At 45.5% G+C, this 21,274-nt stretch overlaps 1 protein-coding gene across 4 annotated transcripts in view; it reads left to right on the top strand.

Moving 5' to 3' along the window:
• Positions 1-2,371: 2,371 nt before the first annotated feature.
• The window catches only part of ARMC8 (armadillo repeat containing 8), a 182,587-nt gene continuing 163,684 nt past the window's right edge, over positions 2,372-21,274 (top strand). For all 4 annotated transcript variants that reach the window (XM_068245238.1, XM_068245236.1, XM_068245237.1 and 1 more), the window contains exon 1: positions 2,372-2,460. In XM_068245238.1, the coding sequence (XP_068101339.1) occupies positions 2,407-2,460 (54 nt within the window). In that variant the 5' untranslated portion in view covers positions 2,372-2,406. The remainder of the gene's footprint in view (positions 2,461-21,274) is intronic.

Below are 21,274 nucleotides of genomic sequence, written 5' to 3'. Positions count from 1 at the left end.
CTTCTGCTTTTATTGATTGAATAAATAACCCGAATTGCAGTGCTGGCTCTATCTCATCTCTCTCCTCCACACAAGTTTGCCTGCTGCTATATAGCCCGTGCACGCGTTTTCCAAGGGAATTACATTGCCACAGTCCAATGCCAGGAGTCGAGTCCAGTCCCCTGCTGTAGTCTTGAGAGTGCTGGAGTCTCATCTTTGCTACCTTCCACCAACCTTAAACTTATCATGCCTAAACTTATCACGCCTAAACTTATCACACCTCAACTTATCATGCCTAAACTGAGTTTAGGCGTGATAAAGGGCTTTTCACCAGCGTGCTAACTGTTAGGGGCCGTGTCCACTCTCGCGGTAACGGCCGCGAATCCGCAGTTTCCCCGCAGGCAAATTGGGCAGGGAAACTCTGCCATAGGGGATAACTGCGCCGCCGGCCGAAGCGCTTGCAGTAGCGATTCGGCCGGAACCCCCTACAGAATTCGCGGCGGAGGCTGCGGTTCCCATAGCCGTGCATGGCACGGCTCAAGGGATTCGCCTGCGATCCCGCCCACCCGCTCAGTGCCGGCGTGCGTCTACGAGACGCACGCCGCACTAGTGGAAACGAGCCCTCAGCACCGCTTTATGAATCAGGCCCTATGTGTCTCCAGTACAGGGCTTCAGGCACCATCTTTCCGTAGCCCTGCTCTCTACCTGTCAGCGCGGGACTTTCACAGCGTCTGGCTGCAGGCAGGAGGATCATTGGGGGAGCTGCGCGCCGGAAGAAGAGTTTTCTGCAGGTGAGTAAATGCTTTTTTTTTTTTTTACAGGTGTACATTATTTTGTAGTGAAACGCTGCCCACATTACAATTATATTCTGATGAAACACTGCTGCATTACGATTATTTTCTGGTGAAAGATTGCCATATTACGATTATTTTCTGGCAAAACATTTCTGCATTTCGATTATTTTCTGGTGAAAGATTGCCGCGTTACAACTATTTTATGGGGAAACATTGCCACTTTACGATTATTTTATGGTGAAACATTGCGCGATTACAATTATTTTCATGGGGGGGGGGGGGATGGGTTGTGGCACAGGTTTTCTTGCCTCGAGTGACAAAATGGCTAGAGGCGCCCCTGGAAAAAAAAGAAGATTGGAGGCCACCACATAAATGGGGACTACAGAGCAGCATACTGCACCACCAAAAGCCCAAACCATTTACAAACCTCCTTTAGGGCCCGTTCACACTAGGGGCGTTTTCCGTCTTTTTTCAAGCGCTGGCGATTTTCAAAATCGCCCACAAAGCGCTTCTGCAATGATTCCGTATGAGAGTTCATAGCTGAGAGGTTCGTTTCCGATCCACTCAGCAAAGCGTTGCCTGTACCATTTTTGAGGCGTTTTTGCTATAATGGAAGGTATAGGAAAAACACAAAGCACTCAAAAAATTCGCTTGGTGCAGCAATTGCGTGAGCGTTTTTAAGAATAAATACATTGTATTTATTCTTTTCCGGGTCAAAGAGTTCACTTCCTGACTCGTGTCAGGGAGTGAATTACAAAACCGCTCTGAAAAAGCGCTTCGAAAAGTGCTTTTTACAAAAAGTGAAGCGCCAGGAGGGGGGAAAAAACAGCGAACAAAAACGCTTGCAGGTGTGTATGGGGCCTTAGGGGGAGGTTCGTTTAATATAATTATTTAACATAAGAGCACCCAGGCGCTCAGTTTCCTATACTTACTGATTGGAGATATGTTCTATCCCCCTTTGCATCAAACCATGCCCTGCAGCCTCACAGTAGAACCATTACTATATACCCATGTATGCACACAAAACTTTTCAAGCAGAGGCAGAACAGTTTTTTTGTGAAAGCCCCACCATAGTTTCAGTCACACCGTCAACACTCCTTTTGCCAGACACACCATTAGGAATGAGTGAAGAATCTGCATGATCAAATCACTTCCTTCCATCGCGTTTCTGCCATACAAGCATTTGGAGTGGAGTTTGGCAAGGCAATAATTTAGAGACTGGAAATAGTTTAGCACCTTACAGCCACTTGCATTGTAGATAAATACATGTATATCTATAGAAATCTATGCAGCAGGTGAAAAGGAGGACCATTAGAAGAGAAAGACCAGCAGTCAGCAGTGAGTGTAGACGTCCTGCATGTACCTAGGGATGTAAACACACATGGCTACGCCCAACAGTCGCGCACTGCCCACTCCGGGGACAGCTGTCACTCCATGCAAATCTGCTCCGCTTTCCCATCCGCACTTTCCACACATGGCGCGCTGAAGCCTGGCTTTCACAATACCGGTCTTACCTAGGAAAAAAAATCAGATTAATTGTAACTTATATTTTTGCTATTTCGATGTCTAACGCTGGGTAGCTCCTAGCGGTATATATAGAAGCGTTTGTGGGGAAAGTGCGAATGCAGACGGGATGACCAAGATGGCGTGTGTGCTGGAGCCTCCGCTCCGGATGAGCGTGCTGTCTGTGAGTATATATGTGCAGGGAGGCCTCACCCAGCCCATGTCTACAAGTAGTATAGCACTCCAGAATAGGGGGTCTGCTCCTGAGCATGGAGTGCATAGCCACAGGGGGCTGCTCCTGAGCATGGAGTGCACTGCTACAGGGGGGCTGTTACTGAGCATGGAGTGCACTGCTACAGGGGGGCTGTTACTGAGCATGGAGTGCACTGCCACAGGGGGGGCTGCTCCTGAGCATGGAGTGCACTGCCACAGGGGGGGCTGCTCCTGAGCATGGAGTGCACTGCCACAGGGGGGGCTGCTCCTGAGCATGGAGTGCACTGCCACAGGGGGGCTGCTCCTGAGCATGGAGTGCACTGCCACAGGGGGGCTGCTCCTGAGCATGGAGTGCACTGCCACAGGGGGGCTGCTCCTGAGCATGGAGTGCACTGCCACAGGGGGGCTGCTCCTGAGCATGGAGTGCACTGCCACAGGGGGGCTGCACCTGAGCATGGAGTGCACTGCCACAGGGGGGCTGCTCCTGAGCATGGGGTGCACTGCCACAGAGGGGCTGCTCCTGAGCATGGAGTGCATAGCTACAGGGGGGCTGCTACTGAGCATGGAGTGCACTGCTACAGGGGGGCTGCTACTGAGCATGGAGTGCACTGCCACAGGGGGGGCTGCTACTGAGCATGGAGTGCACTGCCACAGGGGGGGCTGCTCCTGAGCATGAAGTGCACTGCCACAGGGGGGCTGCACCTGAGCATGGAGTGCACTGCCACAGGGGGTCTGCTCCTGAGCATGGGAGTGCACTGCCACAGGGGGTCTGCTCCTGAGCATGGGAGTGCACTGCCACAGGGTGTCTGCTCCTGAGCATGGGAGTGCACTGCCACAGGGGGTCTGCTCCTGAGCATGGGAGTGCACTGCCACAGGGGGTCTGCTCCTGAGCATGGGAGTGCACTGCCACAGGGGGTCTGCTCCTGAGCATGGGAGTGCACTGCCACAGGGGGTCTGCTCCTGAGCATGGGAGTGCACTGCCACAGGGGGTCTGCTCCTGAGCATGGGAGTGCACTGCCACAGGGGGTCTGCTCCTGAGCATGGGAGTGCACTGCCACAGGGGGTCTGCTCCTGAGCATGGGAGTGCACTGCCACAGGGGGTCTGCTCCTGAGCATGGGAGTGCACTGCCACAGGGGGTCTGCTCCTGAGCATGGGAGTGCACTGCCACAGGGGGGCTGCTCCTGAGCATGGGAGTGCACTGCCACAGGGGGGCTGCTCCTGAGCATGGGAGTGCACTGCCACGGGGGGGGGGGGGGGGGGCTGCTCCTGAGCATGGGAGTGCACTGCCACGGGGGGGGGGGGCTGCTCCTGAGCATGGGAGTGCACTGCCACGGGGGGGGGGGGGCTGCTCCTGAGCATAGGAGTGCACTGCCACGGGGGGGGGGCTGCTCCTGAGCATGGGAGTGCACTGCCACGGGGGGGGGGCTGCTCCTGAGCATGGGAGTGCACTGCCACGGGGGGGGCTGCTCCTGAGCATGGGAGTGCACTGCCACGGGGGGGGGGCTGCTCCTGAGCATGGGAGTGCACTGCCACGGGGGGGGGGCTGCTCCTGAGCATGGGAGTGCACTGCCACGGGGGGGGGGGCTGCTCCTGAGCATGGGAGTGCACTGCCACGGGGGGGGGGCTGCTCCTGAACATGGGAGTGCACTGCCACGGGGGGGGGGCTGCTCCTGAGCATGGGAGTGCACTGCCACAGGGGGGGGGCTGCTCCTGAGCATGGGAGTGCACTGCCACGGGGGGGCTGCTCCTGAGCATGGGAGTGCACTGCCACGGGGGGGCTGCTCCTGAGCATGGGAGTGCACTGCCACGGGGGGGGGGGGCTGCTCCTGAGCATGGGAGTGCACTGCCACGGGGGGGGGGGGGGGGCTGCTCCTGAGCATGGGAGTGCACTGCCAGGGGGGGGGGGGCTGCTCCTGAGCATGGGAGTGCACTGCCACGGGGGGGGGGGCTGCTCCTGAGCATGGAGTGCACTGCTACTGGGGGCTGCTCCTGAGCATGGAGTGCACTGCTACTGGGGGCTGCTCCTGAGCATGCAGTGCACTATTACAGAGGGGAGGGCTGCTCCTGAGCTTGGAGTGTACTGCTGCAGGGGGTCTGTTACTGAGCATGGAGTGCACTACTAAAAGGGGGCTGCCCCTGAGCATGGAGTGCACTGCTGCAGGGGGGCTGCTCCTGAGCATGGAGTGTACTTATACAAGCAAGCTGCTCCTGAGCATGGAGTGTACTGCTACAGGGGGTGCAATGCAGCAGGGAATGCTTTTGGCACAGGGTGTGATGCACCTGTGTACTGAAGATGATATTCACATGTCCTATATTGTTTGTGAAGAGTTTTCAATATACTCCTAGTAGAGACAAATAAATAAAAAAAAAAAACACTGTCATAGCATGGGAAAGTCTAGGTCAGTGATGGCTAAAAGAGTGCCTCAAGTGCATCCCCTGATATGACCCAGAGGACTATTTTTTTTTTTTTTTTTTTTAGTTGCCCATCACTGAATTTTACTATGAGACACAGCAGTTATTAAGATTCCTGCACTTCCTAAAAAGTACTATTTTAAAGGACAACCAAAGTGAGAAGAATATGGAGGCTGTCATATTTATTTCCTTTTAAGCAATACCAGTTGCCTGGCCGCCCTGCTGATTTATTTGGCTGCAGTAGTGTCTGAATAACACCATAAACAAGCATGCAGCTATTCTTGTCAGATCTGACAGTGGTCAGAAACACCTAATCTGCATATTCTTATTCCGGGTCTATGGCTAAAAGTATTAAGTCTCTACACACATCCAACATATCCACCCAACTGTCGTCTGAATTTGGTCTATTGGATAACAATAAGGTGTGTGTACGGGTGGCAAAAAACTAGATAAGCAGCTGATAACAAGCGGTTTGCCCAATCCAACTGACTGATCAACTCAGATGACTGTGGGGCTGATATTGGGCAGTTGGCCAAGTGTGTGCAAGTCTTTTGAAAGATGTGCACTTGTTTTGAATGCGGCCATATTGTGCAGTCCCGTTATTCTGCTTTTTACAAATGAATTGGTTGGTGAATGGAAAGTACAAGTTGTGGGATCGGTCAAGTCATGGAATTGGTCGTGCACTCTGTTGGAGGTGTGTATGAGCCTTTAGAGGCAGAGTATTTGCAGGATAGCCAGGCAACTTGTATTGTTTAAAAGAAAATAAATATGGCAGCCTCCATATCCCTTTTGCTTCAGTTATGCTTAAAGTATTTGTCTTAAAGAGGAAATGTAACCATGGTCCTGACACTTTGCTGTTTGTGATCTTCGTTGTATTGTGTGTAATAATGGCCTTTTCCAGCTGCCAAGCAAGCAATATCTTCCTCTGTGCATAGAACATTCAGTTAGGCTTTGTTCACATCTAAAATCAAAACTGCAGACTGCTGCGAATTTTTGTGAATTTTTTTTCCCCCCTCCCGGCTCTTACCTGCACGGTACGATTTTGTGTACAGCGCTTTTCAAAGCGCTTTTGCAAGTCAGGAAGTGAACTCTTTGACCCGGAAAATAATAAATACAATGTATGTATTCTTAAAAGCGCGAATGCAATCGACGCAGAAAGCGATTTTTGTGAGCATTTTGCATTTTTCCAATAACTTCCATTGTAGCAAAATCACCCCAAAAAATGGGAAAGGCAGCGCTTTGTTGAGCGGAAAGCAGATGAAACGCGCTGATGTGAACTATCCCATAAGGATTCATTGCGCAAGCGATTTTAGGGATTTTTTTTTAAATTGCCAGTGTCACAGACCGCTAGGCCGGTCTGCGGGTGGGTCAGTCGATCAGCGTCAGAAATCCTCTCACACGGTCATTTGTTCATCACGAAGGGTAACCCGCGTTCGCAATTTGATGAACTGACTCGCGAAGGGAGCGTTCTGATACCAACCGATTCACCACACACATACAATTCAAAGATCTGCCACCAAGCGAGTTACACAGCCCGCTACTGTAATTTTACTAGGACTTCGAGAACGCTCTATTAACCCTTAGCAGTATGCAGGAACCTGGGTCAGACCGTTATATCTGGGCCGGGTTCTCGCATACGGGTTATAAGTGTATACTTCTATTAACACAGGGTAGCGATTTCAGGAGAATAGGTACGATTGGGTATGTTCAGCAACAGGTCATAACCGCTAAACGATTTTTAAAACGTTTAATAACAAAAATGCATTACATACAGTTATACACCTATTGACATATAAACACAGAGCTTAAAAATAAAAGGAATAAAATCAGAAAGTTCTTACTTAGTTAGCTGAGCAGTCCATTTGAAGCATGAAGAAAAATAGTCCAGTTTAAAGGTAGACATTCAGGTTAAGTCTTGAACACTGCAGGCGCTGGCTCTCCTTAGCGCCTGCATAGACGTTCCTTAGTCGATGGAATTTGGAGAACTGAGGCGGAGTTCCTCGCAACACTTTTTACTAACCTGAGTTTTGGGGCGGTCACTACCTGGAAAGTAGGTGTGTTTAAGGCAGGGTTACCTCCTGACAGTCAGGTTGCCACCCACAGACTCAGAGCAAGAAATGTACCAATTTATTAATAATTTGTGTGACTCGGCCCGAGATTAGTGTATCGCAAATCCGAGACTATATTCATAAACGGCTCGCGACCCTCTATTAAACGAGGCTATGCATGCCTAGTCTGTCGCATTCGCTCTACGCAGGCCGGATAAAGTGGTTTCTATATGGATTCCTGATAGCTAGAAAATTATACTTCAGGTGAACGATAGAACTGTTTCCTAGGTATCGGAAAATGTAATTTTGGTCTTGCTGTGCCAAACCTATTTTGAATTATTAATAAAGTAAATGTTCCCATTGTGTGAAGCTATGAGCTTGGAGGGAAATTTGAATTTCAACCAGTTTGAGCTGGTTTGGTGGAGATGAGCTGAGCGACCAAATGGCTGCTCCCCAGGGGAGTTAGCCACTTGTTAAATTCCTTCCTGACCTGAACAGGATGTTGGGGAAGGTCACTGTACTCTCTGCAATGCTCTCAGAAGAAGAGCAAAATAAAGGTATTTGTTATTCTACCCAGGGCTGACAGTAACTGTGCACGACCATGTGAAAATCGATGGCGATTTTGCGCACAACTTTCCGTAATATTCGTCACAGCCAGCACTCAAAAAAAACGCAAAACGCCCTAGGTGTGAACGGGCTCTTACAGACATTCCATATAGATCACCTGGCAAGACTAAATATGTCACCACCAGTGATACACTTTAGAACCTAATGGCTGAAACCAACTAGCAGCCTATTCTAAGCGCTAGTGATATGAAAAAGCTGCTGCTAATGCAATGCTATGGAGGATTTTTATAAAATCACATCGTTTACATGTGATCACACTAATAGCATTACATTAGCAAGAGCTTTTCACTTAGTAACATACTATTAGTGGGTTCCAGGCCTAAATCAGGGAGAATATAGATCTTACAATAATAATAATCTGAACATTTGTATAGCGCTTTTCTCCGGTCGGACTCAAAGCGCTCAAGAGCTGCAGCCACTGGGACGCGCTCAAGAGGCCACCCTGCAATGTTAGGGAGTCTTGCCTTGAACTCCTTACTGAATAGGTACTTGACCTAGCCAAGATTCGAACCCTGGTCTCCCATGTCAAAGGCAGAGCCCTTAACCAGTACTCTATCCAGCCACCACAGGTAAACACAGACTGAGGGCTCAGACACACTACAAGCGATTTTTTTTTTTGGCCTCCAAAGTTTTCTGAGAGCTTTTTGAAAAACTCTCCCATTATGTAAGTCAATGGGAGCATTTTTTCAAAAAGCTATTAGAAAACTCTGGAGGCCAAAAGCGCTTATAGTGTGTGCCCTAAATCAGTATTGGAAAAAAAAATAAGCAATTTTATGGCTACATAGCCATATCACACTGTGGCCGAACTGAAACCACTGCACGCTAATGTAACAGTTTCCATTGCATGCTGGTTATGCGGAGTGATCCGAGAATCTGCAGCATGCTACAGATTCTCGCACTGCCGCATCCGCCTGCCGTCTCCTCCAATACACTTCTGCATCGGGAGATGTGGTAATGACGTGAATGGGAGCAGAAGTGATGCGACACAGTAGCCGCATTGCATCCCTTCTGGCAGTGGAAAAGGGCCCTTCCTCTTTAAGGTCTCTGTAGCATGCTTTCATTGGGTAGTAGAGAATTTCATTTTGAATGCAAAAATATGTCAGAGTTCATGCCGAATTATGTACATTTTTTTTTTTTTTTTATACAAATTATGCAGCTTGAAAATGGACCAATCAGTTTAAACCTGAGTGGGACTTGATCGGTCAATTTTCAAGCTGCATATATTTGCATACACATTTGCATAATCCTGCATGAACTTGAAATATTTGCATCTCATTGATCTGACTGGTGATATATCTGCATGGCTCCATTCTTCAGTGATAACCGAAATGAGACAATTCAGGTATTCCATGGTGTAAAATTTCCAGGAGTAGGTCTTTCCATACCAAAACTATATTTCTCCATTCTTTGTGTTATTTATATTATATAAGTTTATTACAATTTAGCTCAACTTTCCCAAACAGGGCACGAGCTGCACATACAGGGGGAATGTACTGTGGAGCTGTGCCTAATGCTGGGCATACATGGGACCAATTATGCGCCGGATCGAGCCACTGGCTCGATACCGGTGCATTCCCGCTCGTGCGCGTGGATCGATTCCCGCTTGTCCCGATCGAGCGTGGAATCTATCCGGCAGGTCATCGGACCTGTCGGATATTATCAATCGAGCCATCAGCGGCTCGATTGATAAGGGAAACAAACTCCATGTATGCCCAGCATTAAAATGATGCTGTGACAGATTGACTCAGGAATTGTTTCAAGTGACAAGTAGGTTGTGGGCTTCATTGTAAATACTAGAGCGTGTCTCAGACTGGAAACAAGGAATGTGGATCTTGCAAAACATTGCTAGATTTAGCTCCAAATTTCTCAACCAGTAGATTGTTTACTCTAGTGTGTACTTCTAAAGGGTCCAGGGGATACTTGGGCTTGATGTAGGTAATTATAGCAAATTCAAAGTTTCTAGCTTGGAGGCAACAGAAACGTTAAAATCTTCCTTTTGTGCCAGTAGAAGGCTTATTTTTAAAATCTTTAAAGCACTCCTCAAGTAAGGCCTCTTTTCCATGGACTGTTGTGCTGTGTGCTCAGCAAGCAGTTACAAGGCAGCAGTGAGCAGTTACCAGGCAGCAACAAGCAGTTACCAGGCATCAGTGAGCAGTTGTGAGAGTTTGAGAGGTATTTCACTGCCTATCAACAGTCCATGGAAAAGAGGCCTGGTAACTGCTCACTGCTGCCTCCTAACTCCAAAAGATAAGAAAATCGTTCGGACAGCGAATCAACTGAGAAATCTCATTGTGTATTCCCAGCATAAGGTCTCCTTCCCTGTGTGTGTGTGTGTGTGTGTGTGTGTGTGTGTGTGTGTGTGTGTGTGTGTGTGTGTGTGTGTGTCTCAGTGTCTCAATGCAGGGCACCTGTGTAGCTGTCTGTTAAAGACATTGCACTGCAGACAAAAAAATAAAATGTGTGCATCAGTCCTTTCAAGTAGGAAACCAGACTGAGCAATCTATGTACTCTATTAAGTCCTTGTGTTACACTTTATACAGATTCCTGAAATGTGCAATGGATATAGTGGGAGTAAGCTATTATCATTAATAATAATAATATGGACAATGGTGTACAGAAAAGGTAACAAAATACTGAATCAATACAAAATACAGACTTGCTAATTACAGTGACAAAAGTAACATGTTGAATAAAATGTATAACAAACTCCAAGAGAGTCCTGACTTTCCAAGCTTATAATCTAAAGGAATGGGAGGAAAAATGAGGTGGGGTAGTATACAATAAACATACCTAGAGGCAGTGTGTGTTCGGATATCTAGTAGGAGTGCAACTTGGCCTTAGGTTAAAGGGGGAATGACCTAAAGTAGAGCATATGCTTGTTGTAAAAAGTGAGTTTTGAGGGAGCGCTTAACGATCTCAAAGGTTGGAGAGTGATGGATGTGTTGTAGAAGGGCATTCCAGAAAAGGGGTGAAACATGTGTGAAACCTTGTATATGTGCATGTGAGGAGGTGATTCTAGAGGACGTCAATAGGTCATGCAGATCTGAGATTGCGGGAGGGTTTGTATCTGGAAACTAGTGGGAGATGTACACAGGCGAGAGATTGTGGAGAGCTTTGTAGGGCCCAGTGCACACCAAAACCGCTAGCAGATCCTCAAAACGCTAGAAGTTTTTGGAGCAGATTTCAGAGCAATTCTCGGCATTGTTACAGTAAAAGCTGTTACTGGACTTCCGGTTCCGGCGCCCGGATGGCAGTGGTGTGAGAGAGGAGCTCCGTGCATTGATCCCCCCTCGCTAGGCTGCACCTCCTGAAAAAGCACCCCCTGCTCACACCAGCCACAGAGGGAACTGCCCGGAGTCTCCAGAGCCTCAAATCACCACATATGGAACGGTACCTGCTGCGTTCTGTTCCCCGTAAGAAGCAGCAGACGGGCCCAGCACAGTCCAAGATGGCTGACTCCGCCCCTCCAGACAATGAAGAGCAGAGACCAGACACGCTGGAGGAAGACACGCAGCAGCCAGCGGCAGACTGGGAGACAGAAGAGGCTCTCTCCCCACAGATGTCAGGTGAGGGGGAACGTCTGGCTATAGATTACAAATTACTAGCCATGGAAGTCGCCAGACAATTAGCACCAGAGCTTCAGGTCACACTACAGGCGACCCTAGATAAATCAATCCAGGCTATAAATAGCAACATCCAGGCTCATGCTCAGAGGTTAACCCATGCAGAGCATAGGATTCAAGCACTGGAGGATGATATGGCAAAGGGGAACTCGGGGAACAAAAAACTTTTGGAGGAAAACAAGGCTATAAAAGATAAACTGCAAGACTTAGAAAATCGATCACGCAGAAACAATTTGCGGGTGGTGGGAGTCCCCGAAAGTATTGCTGCATCTGCCCTCAGAGAATTATGCATGGTTACCATACCTAAACTTCTGGGCTTTAAAAGAGCGATGAAAGTTGAACGTGCACACAGAGTCGGCCCACCTCGCCCTGATCAGGACTCAAGACCTCCCAGACTGGTACTGGCTCGATATCTTGATTTCGCTGAAAAGTCGGATTTATTAAGGGCTTTTAGGGATCTGGGTCACCCTATTGAATATCAAGGGAAAAAATTGCTTTTGTTTAATGACTATTCTGTGGAAGTGTCAAAAAAACGCCAATCGTTTAAATCTGCGTGCGAGATGTGCATAGGAAGGAAGTGGAAATTTGCGCTGCAGTACCCTGCTACTATGAGGATCACAGATGATAAAAATGAGGATCACCTATTTACATCAGCAACGGAAGCTCTATCTTTTCTACGCTCTGTTCCGGATAATAATACGGACTGAAAACTCAATCATGAACTTATATTCAGCGTATAATTTTGCCCAGCAGGGGGTGCTGCTGTATAAGTAGAGTGATACCCAGAATCTCAGTTACAGCAATTCATATGTTCCCTTATATGCTTCATGGTTAACAGCATAGTTTATTAAGGGGACTCTAACTTTGCATAATTTCTGATCACTCTCTGAACTATTTTTTTTTTCACCAGTTAAGCCTATAATTAGTGGGGGGGGATTGATCTTGGAGTTTAAAGGAGGTCACCCGGGAAAGAAGTGAAGTCGCATTATGCTGTGATGATTATTGTTTACTTTCAATATGTTAGTATTGGGGGGATGTTATTGGGGGGGGAAGGGGTGGGTAGGGAGTTCAGCTTGTCATTCCTGACCATATTCTGTGAGTTATGTACAAGATACTGGTTGGCGCTTGGTCCATTACTCAATCTGCAATGGCCATACGGGTAACGACATGGAATGTGAAGGGGCTCAGGTCTCCGGGTAAACGGTCCATAATCCTTCGACACCTTAAAAAAATTAAGACAGACATTGCGCTGCTACAAGAGTGTCATTTGCAGAGGGATCAATTTAACTACATGCGCAAGTCGTGGGTTGGGCAAGTATTTGGGTCTCCATCTCAGGGAAAGAAAGCAGGGGTACTCATTCTAATACACAAACAATTGCAGGGTCAGATTCTCGAGGAACAATGTGACAATGAGGGCAGATGGGTAAAGATCAAGCTCCGGCTAGCAGGGGAGGAGGTATTTATCTCAAATGTCTATGGTCCTAACAATGAGGACAAACCATTTTTCGCGAATCTATTGGCAAGTACTTTATCAGTGGGGGCAAGTAAAGTTATACAGGGAGGGGATTTTAATGCAATGGTCAACCTCTGTGAGGACAGGTCCAAAACAAAAAGTGTCAACACCCTATCAGCGGCCAAATCTGTACTATTTCAAGACTATATCCAAACCTCTCAATTATGTGATGGGTGGAGGTCCTTACATCCAGATAGTGAAGAATATACATTCTATTCTGCCCCGCATGATGTATGGTCAAGGTTAGACTACTTCTTAGTATCTCAAAATGCGATGCCCCAGGTGACATCTATCGACATTCTTGATCTAGTGATATCAGACCATGCACCAGTACAGCTAGTCTTCTCACCAACTATTCCAAGGGGGTCCGATATTATTTGGCGGTTTCCTTCGTTCTTATACGAGGATGAGGGCTTCGCTCAATTGCTCCAACAGTGGTGGTGGGAATATAAAGATGATAACCATTTGCACATAAAGGATATTTTTCTTTTCTGGGAGGCGGCTAAACCAACTTTGAGGGGGAAAATTATTAGCTATTTGGCTACAAAACGTAAGACCTCACATGACCTCTATATGAAGTCGGTGGAGGTACTCCGGAAAACACACAAGGATTTTTTAATTAATCCCTCACCTGAGACAAGATCACAATGGCTTGCAGCAAAAGGAGATATGGAAATTAATTTAAAATCTCGCGACATGTACCTAAAATCGTATAAACTTATATTTCTATAAATTTGGAAATAAAATAGGTACATTACTATCTCGAATGTCTAAACCACCCCTGGGCACGACAGTAATCACATCCCTCCGTTCTCCTTCGGGCCATATAAGCCATAACCCCAAAGACATTAACAATATCTTTGGAGACTATTATAAACCTATGTATTCTGTCCCACCTTCGCTTAACATGGGAGGCAGTATAAGAGAGTGGCTATCAAAAATATCCCTTCCTTCTCTCTCAGAGGATGACCTTGCGGAATTAAACACACCGATTACTGAGAATGAAATTCATGGTATAATTAAAAACCTTGCCAATGGTAAAGCACCGGGTCCTGATGGACTGTCCTCTGAGTTTTTTAAGCTACTCCGACAAGAGGTGGTTCCATACCTGGCTTCTCTTTTCAATAAGATTTTAAAAGAGGGCAGATACCCATCGACAGCAAACATGGCTTATATAAAATTATTACCCAAACCTGGAAAGGATCCTTTACTACCTGGGTCATACCGCCCTATCTCTTTAATTAACCAAGATATTAAAATTCTCTCTAAATTAATGGCTGATCGCCTGGCCGGTCTCTTACCGAAGCTGGTTAGCCCTAATCAGGTTGGCTTTGTTAGAAACAGGTCCGCAATCTCTAATATCCGAAAACTACTCCTAGTCCAGGACTATGTAAAGGCCTACCCTAAAACATGCAAAAATTACGCTATCCTTATGATTGACGCGGAAAAAGCGTTTGATAATGTCTCTTGGGACTGGCTAAACGGGGTACTGGACAAAATGAAAATCACTGGGTCAATAAGAAATTTGATTAATGCTATGCATATAAATCCCTGTGCTCGGATCTATACCCCAGGCTTTTTATCAGACACTTTTAGACTTGAGAAAGGTACAAGACAGGGTTGCCCTTTGTCGCCTTTGCTCTTCAACCTGGCACTAGAGCCCATGACCCGCCACCTAGAGACAAACTTCCTGGGACTCGATATTGATAATCACAGGGTATTACAGGCCATGTTTGCTGATGATATTCTATTATTTTTGCAGGATCCCTTACTTCAATTGGAAAGCATATTAAATACCATTGAGGAGGTTGGTAACCTAAGTGGGTTTAAAGTGAATATTTCCAAATGTGAACTGATGTATTTATCCCCACTGGCCCCTAACACTGGGTTATCACACCTTCCGGTAAAAATATGCACCCAGGTAACATATCTGGGGATCAAATTCTCTAAAAACCCTACACTGCTGTATGTAAATAACTTCCACCCTCTGATAACTGACATTAAGAGACAATTACTTAATTGGGAGAAGTTGCCTATTAATTTAATGGGACGGGCCTCCTTGATTAAATCGGTGTCGTTTGGTAGACTACTTTACCCCCTGCAAATGATCCCTGTATTATTGAAACACTCTGATGTGAAAGATCTCAACAAAGCATTTTCCCGCTTCTTATGGAAAAACGGAAAGGTAAGGATAGCTCTCTCCAAGCTACAACTTCCTAAAATTTGGGGGGGCCTAGCCATACCAAATATCAGGCGGTATAACCTGGCTTGCATAACTCGACATGTGCAAGACTGGATAAACGGCTCGAGTATCTTCTCCAACCATACCTTAGAATCTTCATATGCTGAACCCTGGTCATTGGCTGGCCTACTGCATACATCGCATAAGCATCTCCCACCAAAAATTAAAAGCAGTAAGATATTTAACGATACAATAGTGACTTGGAGAGAGTTATGTAAACTATTCCATATGCCTTACCTGATTTCCAAATACATGCCACTATGTGGGCTACCTGAATTTCCAGCAAGCTTAGCTCATGGAGGCTTTTTTGAATGGAGAGACAAGGGGATACACAGGCTAGGACAACTGCTTGATCTAAAATCGGGTAGTTTATTGTCTTTTGTGGGCATTAGATCTAAATTTAACATCCCCCGTCATCATTTCCTATATTATGGCCAGTTGAGATCTTTCGTAGAAAGCAAAAGGGCCCAATATAAAAAAATCTCCACATTAAACTGTTTAGACGAGTTCCTGGCCCCTCACGTCCCCAAAATTTCTTTGTCCACAATCCAGGCAGATATCCAACAACAGTCCGTTTCCAAACAAGCATTGAATAATTTGGCCAGCTGGTCTAAACAATTACAGAACAATGACCTACCAACGAAAATCCTAGAGGGTTACAAAGTAGTTCATAAACTGATTATGGGGGAAAGCTGGAGGGAATCCCACCTCAAATTTATACACAAGGCAAAATATGCCTTCAATATTAAATACAGAAACCCCCCGGCCCATTATACTCCAAAATGTCCTAAGTGTGCCTATCCTGACGCAGACATATTTCATTGTGTGTGGAGCTGCCCAGTAATAGTAGATTTTTGGAAAAAAGTACTAAAGTATATTAAGCAAATGTGTAAAATCCAACTGGAACTAGTACCACTATTGTTATTATTTAATTATGAAGAACCTCCTTCTTCATTAGAAGGCAATCACCAATCTACTCAAAAATGTATGAGCAAACTAGCTCATTTGACCATAATCGCGGCGCGAAAAGTAATCTTCAACAAATGGATATATTCAAGTATCCCCTCAACCTGGGACGTGAAAGAGGAACTCTTACATTTATTCCAGCTGGACAAACTGGATACAATGAGCCACAAAGACAAAAAAACAAAGTCTTTCTTCAAAAAATGGAAATTATTCATTTTAATGACTCACTCTAAACAGGATATCAAAAACCTGATGGAACATTTTAAATATACTAAGTGGTACTTAACGGAACACTTGTTGGGCACGTTGGGGAAACTAGATATTTCTTGAAACTCTTTGTTAAAAAAAGATAAGGTTAACTGGTCGGGAATGACAGGGGGGAGGGATGCCTTTTGGGTGGGTTTATTGGGGGTTAATCTATAAAAGAATGTACATTTCAGTTATATGAACGGATTATTTTAAGATGATTACCTTATATTAATATTTTGTAAAAGACAACTGTACATTAGTGTATGTGGATTGACCCAATGGGGTGTTACTCAGTTAAAATTCTAATAAAATTTGTTTAAAAAAAAAAAAAAAAGCTGTTACTGAACAGCTTCTGTAACAAAAACGCCTTGAAAACTGTTCTGATCTAGCGTTTTCCAGAGCGGTTTGAGCTTTCCCTATACTTAACATTGAGGCAAAAACGCTTCTGCAAACCACAAAAGTGCTGCAGGACCCACGTTTGCGGTTTTCTAAAAACCTCAAACCGCTGGTGTGCACCATCCCATTGAAATACATTAGCCAAGCGTTTTCACAGGCAGAAGCGGTTTGGAAAACGCTACAAAAAACGCTCGGTGTGCACCAGGCTTAAGTTAGAGTTAAGAGTTTGAACTGGATCCTCTGGTTAATTGGTAGCCAATAAAGAGCTTGACAGAGAGGAGCAGCAGAGGAAGAGCGAGAAGAAAGATGAGACGAGCAGCCAAGTTCCGTACAGATTGGAACGGTGCCAGTCTGTTAATTGGTAGTCCACAAAGTAATATGTTACTATAGTCCAGACAAGATATTATAAGAGAACGTATTAAGATTTTAGTTGTGTCCTGAGTGAGAAATAGTTGAAAGCAAGAAGATTTTGAGTTGGAGATGACAGTCCCCTCTGTATGTAGAGTACAGTAATTTAGGGGACCTAAGTGACTCCCCCCAGTGATGAGATGCACAGTCCTTGGCAATCCCCGCAGGCAAAAACGTAAATGACATTTACATAATTTCTCAGTAGAGGTTGCTGAGGACGCTGCTGCTCCTCCCAATATAACTATCTTTATAAATCATATTGGCTGGGAAAGTTCAGAAAATACCTCAGTTAGTTAAATGAACTCTATGTATAAGTGGTCAAATATTTGGTATCTTTCCATTGCAAAAGAAACTACAACTACAAAGGCAGGGTCTTTTTTTCTTAAAAGGATACATACAGGCTAAATGAAAAATCAAAATCCACTTACCTGGGGCTTCCTCCAGCCCCTGGCAACCGTCCTGTGTCCTCGCCACAGCTCCGGTGGCTCCCGGTGTCCTGCGCTGCAGAAGCCGACCTCGCCAGGTCGGCTTCTTGTGCGCTCCACCTCGCGGGTCATGTGGTCTAGCCGACGTCATCAGGTCTGTACTGCACAGTAGCTTGGACCTCTACTTTTAAAGGTAACTCAAAGTAAGGCCTGAAACCCACTAGGAGCGCTTTTCTGAGCACTTTGTGATTTGAAAAGCTCTTGCTATTGTATTGCTATGGGTGTTATCCCACTTGAGCGATATGATTTTATAACAATCTCCCATAGCATTGCTGCTAGTGGGTTTGAGCCCTAAGAGGAATACAGAGGCAGCCACCTTCATTCCTAAACCATGCCAGTTGCCTGGCTTTTATGCTGAGCTTTTGGATTTATTCGGTTTTTGAGTCACATCTGCAGTAAGTATGCAGCCAGTGGAGTCACACCAGAGTCAAAGCAATAGCATCTGATCTACTTCCTCATTCTGGGTCATTGAATTGAAATATTAAAGGATACCAGAGCCGAAACCTTAGGAGAAAAGGGGGAGCCAGCATGTATAGCGAGCTGTCCAGATGTCCACTGCTCCCCCTGTTCTCCTGTATTCCCCTCCTTATATAACTAAAGCCACTCTGGCAGCCTCTTCCGGGTTGCCAGAGTCAAGCTTCACAGGAGAACAGATGGAGTGGTGGCCATCAGGACAGCTTGCTCTATATACCGGCCCCTGTTTCTCCTAAGGGTTTCGGCTCTGGATCCTTTGAGCTGTGTACACACATGACATAAGTCTATGGAAGACTAGGAATCAGTCTGCCGCCGAGGTTTGTGAGCAAGGTTTAAAAATGACCGATTGTTCTAAAGATTGAATACAGATGCAAAACATCAGTTCATGCAAAAGACTCAAGAAATGATTCTTTAGTCAATTGACTTACCCATTGTCATGAATGTCCTGTGCACACATAAGTTAAATGTCTGCAGATCTCATATACACCAGGTTTAACAAACCATTGCCTGCAAATCAGATACACTGGAATTGATCTTAAAGATTGAGACCAATATCTTTCATCGCTATCTTTGGAGGTGTTTTGTAAACTGTTTTTTTTTTTTTTTCTTTTCTTTTTTTTTTTTTTTTTGTACAAAGATTCTCTGCAGATTATCTTTGATCTTTCATTTTCCAAAGACTTATCTCATAAGTACCCAGCTTTAAGGTGTGTACACACACCTTTGACTCATGTCGCCCGTGACAACATCACTGGGCACCTCTGTACAGACGCATGTCAGCTTTGCAGCTGACAACACGTTCTGTTGCTATGGGGGGGCATATACAAAGAAGTTGGTCGCTGCTCGCTCAAGTTGATCCACCGGGCAGATTGCGTGTACACGTCTATCGGCAGAGGCGGTTGTTACTGGCCACCTCAGCCGACTTTTGGCAGATGTATGTACAAGGCTTTAGAGGCAACAGAAGTTGGGCAACTAGCATTGTTTATTAGAAAATGAATATGACAGCTTCTGTATTCCTCTTACAACAGGTTCCCTTAAAGGACAACTGTAGAGGGAAGACTATGGAGGCTGCCATATTTATTTCCTTTTAAACAATACCAGTTGACTGGCAACCCTGCTGGTCTATTTGCCTGCAGCAGTGTCTGAATAACACCAGAAACAAGCATGCAGCTAATCTTGTCAGATCTGACAATGTCAGAAGCACCTGATCTGATGCATGCTTGTTCAGGGTCTATGCCTAAAAGTATGAGGACCCGTTTCCACTTGTGCGAATTAGCCACGGAAAATGTAAAAACGAATTTGCACGTGGATGTGAATTTTACTGCGAATTCGTGGGCGTTTTCGCATATGTTAATGAGTATGCGAATTTAACCATGTCAGTGCCCGTGCGCTTTACATTGATTTTATGCGTAAACACACTCAAATTTGCGGTAAAATTCGCATACGAAAACGCGTGCGAAATTCCTATTAAATACATTGTATGTGAATCGCACACCGCAAGGCGGTGTGCAAATTCTGAGGGCTCTGCCGTGCAGATTTTTTTTTTCTGCACAGAAAAACGCTCAAATCCTTACAAGTGGAAACCGTCCCATCCACTTGTATTGTCTATGTGAATCTGCATGCAGGAAACGCATGCAGATTTGCTCTAGTGGAAAGGGGCCCTAAGAGGCAGAGGATCAGCAGGATAGCCAGACAACTGGTATTACTTAAAGGGAAATAAATATGGCAGCTTCCATATACCTCTCACTTCAGTTGTCCTTTATAAGCCTTGTGTGAGCATCCAATCTTGATTGTCCAGTGTTCTCACTTCCAAGTCTATGAGGTCCAATAAATGCTTTTAACATGTAGGTATGCTCTTCCACCACAAGGAAGTGGTAAAACTGGCCAATCAAGATTAAATTGTCTGTACAGGGTTTAGATTGTGCGTACTAGGCTTTATTTTTTTTTATTTTTTTTCACGTTTCTGTTGTATAGTCCTGGCCAAAAGTTTTCAGAGTTGCACAAATACTGTTTTTCACAAAGTTTGCTGCTTCTGGTTTTCAATCATTTTATGTCTGCTGTTTCTGTGGTGTATTGACATATAATTGAAAACATTTCATAAGTTTCAAAGGCTTTTGTACATTAAGTTTATGCAAAGAGTCAGTATTTGCAGTTTTGGCCCTTCTTTTCAAGACCTCTGCAGTTTGCCCTGGCGTTCTGTCAACCAACTTCTTGGCCAATTCTGACAGCAACCAATTTTTTTTTTCATAATTATTGCTTTGAGTTTGTCCGAACTTGTGGATTTTCATTTGTCCACCGCCTCTTGAGGATTGACAACAAGTTTTCAATTGGTTTATGTTCTGGGGAGTTTCCTGGCCATGGACCCAAAATGTTAATGCTTTGTTCCCCGAGCCACTTAGTTATCACTTTGGCTTTTTGGCACGGTGCATCATCATGCTGATAAAGGCGTTGTTCTTCACCAAACTGTATTTGGATGGCTGGAAGAAGTTGCAGTTGGAGGATGTTTTGGTACCGTTCTCTATTCATGGCTGTGTTTTTAGATAAAGTTGTGAGTGAACCCACTCCTTGGATGAGAAGCAGCCCCACATGTGAATGGTTTACTCTTGGTGTAAGACAGGACTGAGGATAGCACTCACTTTTCCTTCTCCGGACAATCAGTTTGCCAGATAACCTAAGCACTTGGAAATGGGCTTCATCGGAGAAAACTACTTTATAGCCGTCCAATCACTGCACTTTGTGCAGAATATCAGCCTGTCCCTGATGATCTTTCTTGGATAAAAGTGGCTTTTTTGCTGCCTTTCTTGACATCAGGCCATCCTCCAAGTCTTTGCCTCACTGTGCGTGCTGATGCACTCACACCAGCCTGCGGCCATTTCTAAGCAACGTCTGCATTTGTGGCACCCCAATTCTGTAGCTGAATCCTCTTTAGGAGATTGTCCTGTCTCTTGCTGGACTTTCTTGGGCACTCTGAAGCTGCCTTTTCACCACTATTGAACCTCTTTCCTTTGAAGATCTGATAAATGGTTGATATAGGTGCAATCTTAGTAGCAGCAATTCCCTTGCATGTGAAGCTTTTTATGCAACACAATGACTGCACGTGTTTCCTTGCAGGTAACCATGGTTAACAGAGGAAGAACAATGATATCAAGCATCAACCTCCTTTGGAAGCATCCAGTCTACTATTCTAACTTCATCGGTATGAGAGAACGATCTCCATCCTTGTGATACTCTCACCTGTGTTAATGAGAAGATTACTGAAATTATCTCAGCAGGACCTTTTTGTAGCATGGCTGAAATGCACTGGAAATAGTTTTTGGGGGATTAAGTTCATTTTCATGGCAAAG

Source organism: Hyperolius riggenbachi, chromosome 7 (genome assembly GCF_040937935.1).
Source record: "Hyperolius riggenbachi isolate aHypRig1 chromosome 7, aHypRig1.pri, whole genome shotgun sequence".
In the NCBI taxonomy this organism is placed as follows: domain Eukaryota; kingdom Metazoa; phylum Chordata; class Amphibia; order Anura; family Hyperoliidae; genus Hyperolius; species Hyperolius riggenbachi.
The sequence above is the reverse complement of the archived record's forward strand: the minus strand, read 5'-3'. Positions and strand labels throughout refer to the sequence as shown.